This window comes from Gavialis gangeticus, unplaced genomic scaffold (assembly GCF_001723915.1).
Source record: "Gavialis gangeticus isolate Ggan-Ray unplaced genomic scaffold, GavGan_comp1, whole genome shotgun sequence".
NCBI lineage: Eukaryota > Metazoa > Chordata > Crocodylia > Gavialidae > Gavialis > Gavialis gangeticus.
In genome coordinates this window covers 21669769-21682080 of record NW_017729034.1, presented here as the reverse complement: position 1 = coordinate 21682080, position 12312 = coordinate 21669769, and the positions used below count along the sequence as shown (strand labels likewise).

The 12312-nt window shown below is 45.9% G+C and overlaps 1 protein-coding gene across 1 annotated transcript in view; it reads right to left on the bottom strand.

The window, feature by feature from the left end:
• Nucleotides 1-1748: 1748 nt before the first annotated feature.
• ALK (anaplastic lymphoma receptor tyrosine kinase) overlaps nt 1749-12312 on the bottom strand; it is a 607969-nt gene continuing 597405 nt past the window's right edge. Inside the window, exons 24-28 of the mRNA XM_019527591.1 lie at nt 10341-10433; nt 9017-9118; nt 7518-7652; nt 6166-6256; nt 1749-4732 (exon numbers count right to left, since the gene is read on the bottom strand). Coding sequence (XP_019383136.1) covers nt 4028-4732; nt 6166-6256; nt 7518-7652; nt 9017-9118; nt 10341-10433 — 1126 coding nt within the window. The 3' untranslated portion in view covers nt 1749-4027. The remainder of the gene's footprint in view (nt 4733-6165; nt 6257-7517; nt 7653-9016; nt 9119-10340; nt 10434-12312) is intronic.

Genomic DNA, 12312 nt, shown 5'->3' with positions numbered 1-12312 from the left:
GGTTATTACCACAGCTTCTTTCAACCCTTTGGACAAGGCTACTATTGTTTAAAATTTGAAATGACTAAGCAATGAGCAATACTGGAGTGTTAAGTGCTATTTTATCCCTAGAGCAAACTGGCATCAGCCACAGAAACCTTCCTTTCTGTCCCATGGATCTATTTGTCTTATAACTGCACCTATGGCATCCATAGGGGATGAGCTTAGGTAAGTAATAGTCTTGAGAGCAAGTAGTCAGCTGTCTTCTGCTGGTATGGAGTAGAGGGAAGAATATGGATCTGAAAGGTCAAAGCGAGGGCTCGGAGATGACTGAGTGCCTATGATGCTGGGCTTTGGGGGGGCGCAGGGATCACTGGTGGTGGAACAATCAGTCCGTGGCTGAGAGCTATTGTACTAGCAATAAGCCAAAAGCAGGTTCTCTGAACTCCAGGGGCACCTATGCATGTGCTGCACATCTGCTCTGATTAATCAAGTCTGCTGGAGTGTGCTAATTAATGTGCTCAAGGAGTCGCATCTATTTAGCATCCCTGAGCTTCAAAATGGCAGTAGGGGCTGTTGAACTAAAGCTCATCAAATGAGCTTTAGTTCAAGCGCCCCTGCCACTGTTTTGAAGTGCAGGATGCTGAATATACATGGTGCTGAGGCCGCTTTAATTAGAGCCGCTCTTGGAGCGCCTTCCCCTCCACCCTGGAGTGTGTGTATAGATGCCCCAGGAGGAGTTGAAGAGTGGGTTTGAATCTACATTCAGACTTCCTCCTTCTGGTTCCATTTCTGCACTGGATCCAAAACCAAAAAGCACTTACTTGGTTACAGTTTGAATGCGTCTGAAGCACTGCAAGGTGACAGAATTTATGTGAGAAGGTTTGAATCTACCGTTTGGGCTGACGTTACTCGAGAACAGTTTGCTCAATGCCATTCAACCACATTTCTAGACCTAGCTCTTCAACAATCCAGTTCTTTCCAGATCTGAACACCTCTTTCTTAGCCCAGAATCATAGAAGTAGGGTTGGAAGGAACCTTGTAGATCTTCAAGTCTGACCCCCCGCCTGGGCAGGAGAAAAACTGGGCTTGGATGACTCCAGCCAGGTAGGCATCAAGCCTCTTCTTAAAACCCCCCAGGGTAGGAGCCAGCACCACTTCCCTTGGAAGTTGGTTCCAGATCCTAGCTGCCCTAACTGTGAAGTAGTTCAAGAAGACTTGCTTCTTGTTAGCTCACTCACCCCAAGTCACCTCAACTGGGACTTGAACTCAGATCTCCCACCTGGTAGGCAAGAACGCTGCTACACAGTCACCAATGGTACACAAGACTGCTGTGAACATTTCTTTAAAAAAAACACCCAAAGGTTTTGGCTGTACTCTTCCCCACCATGGAAGTTTTCATGAAAAAAAAAATCCTAGAAATATTTTTGTCTACTCGGTTTTAAAAATATATATATCTTCTGACAAACTGAATTTGAGTCTACCAATTTCAACTCACCAAAACATGGTAATAAAACCTTTTAAGTCATCCATCTCTTTCTGTTTTCCTTGTAAGCATGGCATACCTAACTGAACCTGTATATACACACAGAGATACACAAACATACACACCACAAATAAGAGTACAGAAATTAGTCTACATCCCTGCTATTGTCATGAATGGGGAGGAAATTGATGCTGTGACTTGCGTATCTTCCTTTGCTCATAGCTAGGGGTCTTGCAGTTTTCGTGGAAAGATGGCCAGGAAATATTGTATTGGCTGTGATTTCCTGCAAAATCAACCTACCCGCCCCCCCGCCCCCAGCTTGTTATTCATATAATACACTGTTTTAAAATGTCCCACGCTTACTGCAATACAAAGACAATGTGACAATCACGGCAGCCACAGATGATGTGATTGAGAGTTCCTGTTTGCTCATGACGTAGGCTATGTGAAGGTGCCAGTCAGAGAAGTGAAAAGGTATTGGCACCACCTTTTACAAAATGAAATTCAATGCCAATACCCCTCCACCAATCAGCAATGAGGGGTGGGGCTGCTGGGAAATACCCATGAAATTGGTTCTTTGTGTTGCAACCACGCTGTGAAAATTACTTTATCTTGTGGCAAGTTCAGTAGACCCCCTACTCATAGCCTAGAGGTTTTTTTTTCAAAATGCTCCTGTTACCAAAAGTAATAGGAAAACTCACTATCTGGGGAACCTGAAGAGGGAGCGGGCCCTGTGGATGTTGTCTGTAGGGTCCTAGGCTAGTGGGAATGTTTTAGTGTCTGCAAGTGAATCGCTTGCTAGTGGCTGGTCCATGAAAAGGACTGTAAGCTGTAACGCTGGCACAGCTTGTAGATTATCCTTTCAGCTCATGTGAAAGAGGACCTGAGGTCTAGGCCTAGTTATATCCATGAAATCTGTACAGCTGTGATATACAACATACCAGCAGCAGATGATCAAGACGACACAAGCAACCACCAAATTATTATATTGTATAATATAAACCTGCTCAACATAGTGTAAATCTCATTTTAAAATGATGTGGAATAATTTCAACATCAACTTCCACAAACTTTTAGCGCCATATTCCACCAGGAGGGGAGGAAGAGGAGAGTGGTGGATATGAGTTTAATCCTACCTCTGGTTTGGCGACGATGGCTTAGACCATCCTTATCAAATATGGTTCCTCATTTCTGAGGCCCCCCCAAAACCAAACTGGATGTTCTGGCTTGTTTCATTTGAAGAAAGGGGACTCACCTCACTGCCTGGATCCAGAACCAACATTTGAACTGCTCCTTTATGGTGACAGATCAGGAAACCAGGCCCACATCTTCCCTGTTGTTTCTGCTGCTCAATAGACCCACTTCTATGGAAATAGACAGCCACTTATTTTTTAGACAGCACTGCTGCATAAACAGCCCCTTGTGAGTACACTGTAAATTATTAATGCACATCTTTACACATGAATTCATTTCCTATGCCTATATTTGACAATACACTTACTGAGCTATATTTCATGCACAAGGTGTTCAAAATGGATCAGTGGAGCTTTGTGTTTTAAACTATCATACAAATACTGTGTTATGGAAACGAGTTGTAACCCCTTGGAATACAAACAGTATCTGGAATCCAGATTGGGACACAACATCCTATCTTCGGCCTTTATAGGGTATTTTAAACCTTTGAGCAGTACTGGTGACTGCTGATGGTCAGGCCTTGTTATACATCTCTCTCTCTCTCTCTCTCAACTAATGCTGACCCATTCAAATTCCACTGAACAACAAATTCTTGTAGAAAGAGGTGCTCTGGGTCTTTTTTGGATGGAAGGAATTTTAAACGGCCAGTACCTTATAAGATTTGGGTTCTGGAAAAAAAATTGCCCACTTTTTTTTGCATTTCATCCCTTTCCCTTATAATTAAGCTAGCTTCCCACCTCCCTCACAAACCATCCAGTATGACCGGCATCTTTCCTCTGCCTTGCCAGTGATACTGCAAATACTGCATATTCAAGGACTTTTGAAGACTGTGCTCTAGCTGTAATGCAACTTGGGAACGTACTCGTGTTCCCATCCAGAGTTGCTTTGTCCAATTTGTTTCGAATGAGTGACGCTTGTCCCAGCCCTCCTCGCCTCTCTGCCATCTGGAGGAGATTTCCAAACGTCCCATTCCATAGCAGTTAGTTACTAGTCTGGCAAGCAAAGCTCCAAACATGAAACACTCAAGCAGCGAGTCATGACTTTACATTTAAGCAGAGCACACACAATTGAGAAGAAGCTCACAGGAAAGGGCACAACAACAATCATGCAAATGAGTTGATGCAACTGAAAGCTGGGCCTTGCAGTGAACATTTATTATCCGCTCTCCTTGCAGCAGGGGCTCTTGCGAGTTGAAGCCCCTTGGTTTATTGGAAAACACGGCTTCCAAGGGTGGCACTTTAGAGCCAGTTGGCACAATATGGGAAGTAACACTGTCTGCTCTTTTGCTTGCAGTGTGTGGGTAACACGGATAACCTCTTCAAGGCTCACAGGCCATGTGGGATGAAAGTCAAGAGCTCTGGGGTGCTCTCAAGGCCCTTGATGGGCTACATGACCCTTGTTTCTAAGGACAGAGTCCTCGTAGTTGCTAGCACAAGGTGGTGCTGATGCCTCCAGGGGCAAGTCCTGCTGTTGATATCCATAGTTGACATTCCCACAGGGGAAGTGGCGGAGCCTAAAGAGAGGCACTTCCTTAATACTAGCTGTTAGTGAGGATGGTTCTAAGAGCAGGGAGGAGCCTGGTAGCCTGCCAGTCACCACACTGGGCCCCACTGTACAGTTTCCTTCATGCCCCAAATTCTCCCTCTCAGACACCTCTTTTTCCAGCAAGGAATTATTTTTGATGCCCGTCTTCCCTGCAAACCAGGAGCCATAGGTTGGATTCCAGAGGTTGGTGGGCTTGTTTTGGGACCCTCTGCCTTTGTGAAGCTCAGAAGCTGGGTTGGACTGTGTATAGGCCACGCTGATATGGCCCCCTTCCAGGCCTGGGCGCACTTTAGCAGGAATGGGTGGCTCAGAGGCTGCCACCTTCAGCAAAGGCTTTCCAGGAGCAACAGTGGTGGGCAGAGGGGGTGGAGAAGGCAGGGCCTGCTTGTCATCCTTCCTTTCTTGGCGTGGGGAGACCAGCAGAGGAGGGATTCCTTCAGGGTCTTCTGGGCGCATTGGGACTTTTTCCTCCTCCTCTATGCATGGGCCATATTCCACAGGCAAAGCAGTGTTGATGACATCAGGGTCCTGCAAGAGAGAACAATCAAACTGGTACCACCACTGATGTTCAAGCATTGCTAGCATCCTGCAATCATGCAGGATGGGGTGCCTCTCCAGCCTCCAAACTTTATATACAAGGGGCATCTGTGAAATACAGCTAGCTCTGGAGTGGAACATGACAACATTTAAAACAGTAACCTAAGAGTTATATTATACAATAGTTTAAGGCAAAAGTGAGGAAGAATTTTGGTGTTGAGTTGGAACTGGAAGGAGAACGTTGGGATGAAATATAGATTCCAAAACAAAGCTTATAGCACTCTTTGGTACCGCTGAATCAGTCACGGCTATGGAAACATAGGAACGTGGTGCAGGAGACGGTGAGGTCGGGGTATACAGGGCAACATTTGAAGAAGCACCTCAGTTCCCCTGGACCTGAGGGGCCTCAAAGGGACTAGGTCCCCCAAGCCGTTTGGGTGCTTTTTCAAAAGTTCCACAGAGAGCTGTCTCATGGCTAGAAACTGGTCGACTGCTGACTGTTGATGGGCAATACTGGATTTAACACCTCCTGCCCTAAGAACTAAAATGCATCTGAAATATGAAGAGGTTAAGCCTGTTAATCATCCCTAATTTACAGATTGGGGAAATGAAGCCTGGAGAAGGAAAATGGGGTGAACAAGGCCTCTCAGCCAGTCTGTATCCAAGCTGGCAATAGAATAATCCCCTAGCTGTTTCATTTGCTACACCATGCTAAGTCTCAACTGGGCCACTTGGGCTAATCAGTTGTGTCCTAAACAGGATGGTAAAGAAGACGCAGTACTGGAGAGTTCACCCAATCTCTCCCTCCTCTGCCTGACTAGCACCCCAGCTGCAATAGTCCAAAGCTGGCTGGTCCTAATGGCATCAAATGACTGAGATAAGGAAATTTAGCTGAATCTAGAGACAAAATTCCCCAGAGGTTAAGCGGGTCTGCTAAAACTGGCATTCTGGGTGGGGACCATCTTGGGTCAGTACTTGCTAGACTGTAAAGAGAGGCTGGTACCTGGCTATGCCTGTGCAGCACAGTCAGAGAAAAAAAGAACACAAGGACAAGAAAACATCTGATGGATTGATTCAGGCCTCTGGTCTGCTGGAAAACTCTACGTTTAAGCAGAAGCAGCAGTCACAGAGCTGCTACTCCTCTTGGCCTGTGGCAGCGCATGTATATAGTCAGTGAGAACTCCTCCCTCTTTGGCAGGGAGATGGAGACATATATAGTTGAAGGGCAGGCAGGATCCAGCACCTCCCAGTTTACTGCTCAACACTATTTTCAATCTAATACAATGCATATCTTCACAGCCTAGTGCAGTGCTACCTTCCAAGTGCCCTGCACTCTGGCTTGCTCAGACTGTTTCTTTGGTGGGAGGTTCCCCTCTTCCCCTTTCTGCCTTTTATTAGATGAAGGAAGAAATGAACACTGATACCTGAGTGCAGTATTCAATCCTCTCCAATATTATAGCAAAATTTGGTCGGTCTTCAGGCTGGTGCTGCCAGCACTGGGTCATTATACGATACCTACAAGAATAGTCAGACAGAAGATGAGGAGTGGCAGGAAGGAAAAAGGCAGATCACTTTGGTCAATAAAGACCATTACTTCACTGCAACCCAGAGATGATCAGGGCCCACCAGCCAACCAATTATTCAGTATGCTGCTGCAGTGGCCAATTAGAAATCCATTCCCATGCAGGTTCAAGTGGGAAGCCCTGTACCCACCCCCTGTCTGCATGCAGATACCAATGTAGGTAAAAAGCCAGATACGTCTGTATGTGCTGCTGTTGGAGACATGCCATGAAGATTCACACAACTGATGAAAAACAAAAAAAAATCTTCCCTTAGGAGGATTAGGGGGACGATCTAAGGCTGTAGCTATTTCCATCTAATTCCTGCCTCCCTTCTCACCCATTCTGAACACTGTTTGCGACTGAGGAAACCCCTGTTGTGCAAAGGGGTCTTCTAGCCAGGAAGAATGGGCAACAAATACTGTGCCCAGACCTTTTGTTCTCCAATACATCAGTTGTATGTTCCATCTGAACAAGGATGAGCCCACCCTGCCATCCTCACTGATCATCAGACAGCCTGTTCAGATGGAGTCAGGCTGTTATACCCTGCCAGCATACACTATCCTTTGGGAGCTGGTGAGGGAAGTGTTACCTTGGGAAACTAAACTGTACAGTGCAATTCTAACGACAATAATAGCAGGCTTATACTGCCTGCTACCTTTTGCTTCAAAGTCTCTCAAAGACTCAGTCTATTGGACTGATTTTCAAAGGCACAGAGGACCTACAGCTCCCTCTGATTTCCAGTGAATTTTCAGGTGCCTAAGTGCATGTGAAAGCCAGGCCATACTATAGAGGTACCATTGCAATGCAACCCCCAGTGAGGGTGGAATCCAGCAACAAAATAACCTATCTGTCTGAAACTACACAGGGAATCTGTGCAGGCTTGCTTTGATATAATAATCAGTGCAAAAGTGTCTTCTAAAAAAGCCCACAAGGCATCTTGGATAGAGATAAGTGGCTTGGAGTTTCTGCCTCACACTGAATCTGAAGGATAAAGTACTGACCTAACTTAACTCATGACCCATACTAAGTACTCCCAAAGGGCACTGACCGACAACCGGAAAGAAAGTCTTACACTTGATTTCACAAAGAAAAGGTTAATTAGGATATTCAGTAACTACATGATAATAAAGTCAATAATTTTCTGACCAGAGCAAAGAATTCAAAACACAGAATGAACTATACTTATACTTATTGTATTTCTTAAAGTCTCGTACACAGGGCCAGGGCAGTTTTTGGGTGGATCCATTCTTCCTCCATTTGTTACGAACTCAAGTACCTCCTGGTTACTTTTGCTAGGATAGGGCATGTATCCAAGAGAGAATATCTCCCACAGCAGTACCCCAAAAGACCTGGATACAGAATGAAAAGAAAGAAGGATAAGGATATGTGCAAAAATTAGTGTAATTAGAGGGCTATGAACTTAGATTCAGTAAAATCAGTATTGCTTTGTGCAATCCACTATCAGTCAACCTCTGGAATTCAGTGCTGAAGAATACTGGAAAAAGTAGCTAGGTTAAAAGGAAAAAATAGGTTATTTTATGAATATCTATGACATTGATTGTTAAATAAGCCAGGACTGTGATAAGGGTAATTAAATCTGATGCTTCTGACTGCAGGTCAGCTTATGAGTAGTCGAGTAATCACTCCAGGAAGTAATAATCATTCTACCCTTGTATCCAGTTGAACAGTTGCATGGAGGAATTGCGTACCTTTGAGCTCTCAAGTATCAGCCACTGTTGGAGGTAGGCAAGTGGTCTTAGTGGACCCAGTACCTCAAGCCCTTTATAAGAATCCCTGCAGTCCTAAATAAGCAGTGGCGCATTGTGTTTTTGTAAAGATGACATGAGTGAGCCCCTTGCTGGGTCTGGATCCTAGATATTGCAGGAAACTGGAATAAGAACGTTCTCCTGATTACATCCTAATTCTTCATCTGGAGTGTGGAGTGGCCTTGGCAGGACATCCTTTGAGGCAGTAATCTGGCTGGTGGCTTGGAAAATGACAGCTGTTTGAAAGTTGCAGCTGCTATGTGATTGGGAACAATACAGCCGTCCAGACTCAGCCCTTTGGCACTGACAGACAGCAAATCTTAGGACTCAGCGTGACCCATCAGCTGGGGAATAGGCTCTTGCTCACTCCAAACTCCAGGAATGGAGCTGGTGTTTGTTAATACCGATAGCTTCACAATCTCCTCCTCCCTCCCAAACACACTGGCTTGCACTCCTGGCTTCCTGACTCACCTTCGCCTAAGCATCTCTTTCCCAACCCCCAGAAGTCCAGCTTTTTCAACAGTGGCTTCTCGCTCCCTGACACAGGTGGTTGTCAGCCAGGGTACATACAGGGTGTGACACAAACAGCTTCAGTGACTGCTTAGGGCTTTGCACTTTTGGTCAAGCCCTTCCCAGCCCCTTGCTGACTCTGGTTTGCAAGCCAGCCCCATTTCCTTCTCTCTTCTCTGGCACCAGGAAAGTCATTGCTTACCCAACAATGTACACTCATTCTGCTGGTACCAGAAGTACAGGTCCTTCTGCTGAAAGGTGCCTGGCTTGGACTGATATCAGCCTCCTTTCATGAGTAGAGAGCTGGCACCTTCCTTTCGGTTAATAACCGATATGGCATTTTAACCACACCCATTGCACCCCTCCAAAGAGAATGCCTTCAATTTGCAAGTGGATAGCAAATAATTGGTACAACAGCTAAAAAGAAAAAGGCCCACCATGTGTCTGTTTTTGATGTAAATACTCCTTCCATAAAGGCCTCTGGCGGCATCCACTTGACTGGCAGCATTGCACAGCCTCCCTTTCGATAATAGCTGGCCCTGCAGAGGAAAGATAAAAGCGGACAGTCACCCAAGGATTCAGAAAGAAAATGGCCTTAATGTGTAGTTCTTTTCTAATCAAAGGATTATAATTACCAGTCTGGGGCTTGGCTCATTTGGTAATGGGCTTAAATGGGGGCTTTTCTTAAAGACGAGCAGCATGGCAGGGACGATGCAGAAGAGATCTTTCTGTGTTCATATACACAGATGCTATAGGCTGCATGCTTTCCTCACTCTGTGCAGCTGTAAACCTTACCCATAAGGACAGTCCCACTGACTTACATCCCCTCAAAACCAATAAAAGCCTGCAATAAACAAATCCACTCGACTGCCCAATTAGCAACAAAATGCTCCAGAGGAGAGGAATGAACAGGTCCTTGCTGTTGCAGTTGGTTGAAAAGAAGGATGCCCAGACGTTACGGTGACAAGAACGTCAACGGTAAGTAATGATCCCTTTGTCAACTGAAAGTGAAGCCCATTGATATCTAAGTTCTGACAGTGGCAGGCACAGACTGCTCCCGTATCAGATCTCAAGCTAAGCAGAGCTGGGCCAACTCGGCACTTCCACAGGACAGTCCCAAGCTGCGCTGCTGAGCCAGTAAGTGGCACTTGGGCCTTGGGAGTCAGAATGCAGCCTATTCTCCAGCCAAATGGTAGGAGGCGCTGTGCTGCTGAAAGGCCTGCCTTGCAGATGAGCTGTCTAACTGAGGTCCTGACCATTTGTGGTCATTAAAGATTTCCTGACCCTTCTTGCAAGTCATTTATTTTAGTGGCTTGGCTAAATTCCAGTTTAGGTAATTATATTCTCCTGACCCTTCCCCCACCTCTTTTATATGCAGTACATTGAAAAGACTTACTCGGGACACAAAATAAAAGACACAGGGTGAGTGCCAAGGAGGAAGGAGATTAAACTCAGAATGATTTGGGGTCACAGAACAAAAGGGCACGTTCTTGGTTTACACCACTTCATGGTCAGAAAGCAAAGGGAAGAACTTAGGGACAAACTGCAAGAGAAGGGAGAGGGACCAGGGAGTAGCCTTCAAAGCACTGTCAAATCAACACCTAGAAGCAAATTCTAAACACAGCATTGGAGCCATAGGGAAATCATTCCCGCAGTATTTCTTTTACATGGGCTACAGCACGCGATGATGCTTTACCAGGCAAAATACCTCCCCCCTTCTGGTAAGTTTGTGTCTCAGCACACTGGACTTGGTTCTGTTACCTGTATATGTCTCGGGCCATTCCAAAGTCTCCAATTTTAGCTACTCTCCCAGCCCCTTGACAAGTAAGGAGACAGTTCCTGGCAGCAATATCCCTGCAACACAGAGGGGGCAAAAAGAAAAGGAAAGGGGAGAAAGAAAAGATAATAACCATTTAAACTTTCAGCTATTTTGCAAAACCAAAGGACATCACAAGAATAAAGTTGGCCTAATTTGCTGGCAGAGGTGAGAGCCCATGAACCCCAGAGTAGTCAAGACTGGTGAATAACAAACCCTGGTTTATTTATTTTCTTTTTTAAAAGAAACTCTTCAGGTAGTTGCATATTGCTGTCTGTAATCATTCTTTAAGACCTTTCATCTGTGCAAATGATTCCCTCACCACAACAATGGGCCATCTGCAAACACCCCTTCCTCATGAGAGCTGTCAAAACTGTAGAAAGTTGGAAGCAAAAGATTTGACTTGGACAATTACTTTCTTCCAACTACATGCTGCCTTGGGTCATGAGCTCCTGCCTCTGGGCCTAATATGTCTTTGTTGTACATGTCACAGGCAAATAGAGCAGCTCTTACACTGTGGAGAATGCTCAAATCTGCATTTCAGAACGTAGATGTGCACCTGAACTGAAGCTTGCATCTATGTCTTCCCTTTTCGAATGGGCTGAACTATCCTCCCCTGACTATCCTGGACTTAGGGGTGGTTCCAGCAATGTGACTTAGTCTCATGTCTGTCAGAATAAGTAAGCCTGGTAAACTGACCTCAGAAGAGTGAACTAAAAAAATGGCAAAAAGTTCATGGTGCTCTTGCAGTGCCAAGCAGCTCTGCTCTATGTGACAGCTGGACTTTTCCAGTGATGCTACAGTAGCCACAAGCACTCCCATGCACATAGAGTGGTGAAAGATAAAGTGCAGATAAAGGAAGATCAGGATCATCTCCGTGTCCCATAATGCCTCTGACCTTGTCGCTGGATAGACCACAGATGTAGCTAATAGCTATGCTTAAATATGGTAGATACTATCTAACTATATTAGGTACTATCTAACTGCCTCCCTAAACCAGAATTTCTCCTCGTATACAAAAGGAGCTAGGAAGGTGTAAAGCATGTGACAGATACCTGTAACTACTTCTCTGAATACAATTTGTAACCATGCGTTTGTACATTATGGAGGAAGAGGTTAAAATGGAGTACTGCATCCAGTTCTGGGTGCCACAACTCAAGAAGGATGTGGAGAAGCTTGAGAGAGTGCAGGGGAGAGCCACGCGCATGATCATAGGGCAAGAGAACAGGCCTTATGAAGAGAGACTGAGAGCCATGGGACTCTTCAGCCTGGAAAAGCACAGGCTCAGGGGGGCTGCCTATAAGTACATAAGGGGTGTACATCAGGATCTGGGGGAATACCTGTTCACCAGAGCGCTCCAAGGGATAACAAGGACCAACAGTCATAAATTCCTCCATGACAGTTTTAGGCTGGATATAAGGAAAAACTTCTTTACTGTCCGAGCCCCCAAGGCCTGGAATAGACTCCTCCAGAAGTGGTGCAGGCACCTACTCTGGACTCATTCAAGAAACTTTTGGGTGTTTATCTTCCTGGGATCCTTTGACCCTAGCTGACTTCCTGACCTTGGGGCAGGAAGCTGGACATGATGATCTTCGAGGTCCCTTCCAGCCCTAATGTCTATGAAATCTATGTCTATGAAAATGGAGCCCAGCCTGGCCACCACCCCCACTTGGATCCTCCGAGGATCTGGAACCGCACAGAGACCTACCCTGCTCTGGGGAGTGCTAGGTAAGAGGTAGCACAGGGGTCGGCAACCCCTGACATGCGTGCCAGAGCATGGCATGCAAGGCCATTTTGCTCGGCATGCCACATCCAGCCCGGGCTCTGGGCAGCTGCTGCCAGCTATGGAGCCCGGGCTACTCACAGCAGGCAGCCAGGAGGCTGCAAGCCCTGCTGCAACCAGCCTGGGCTCCATGG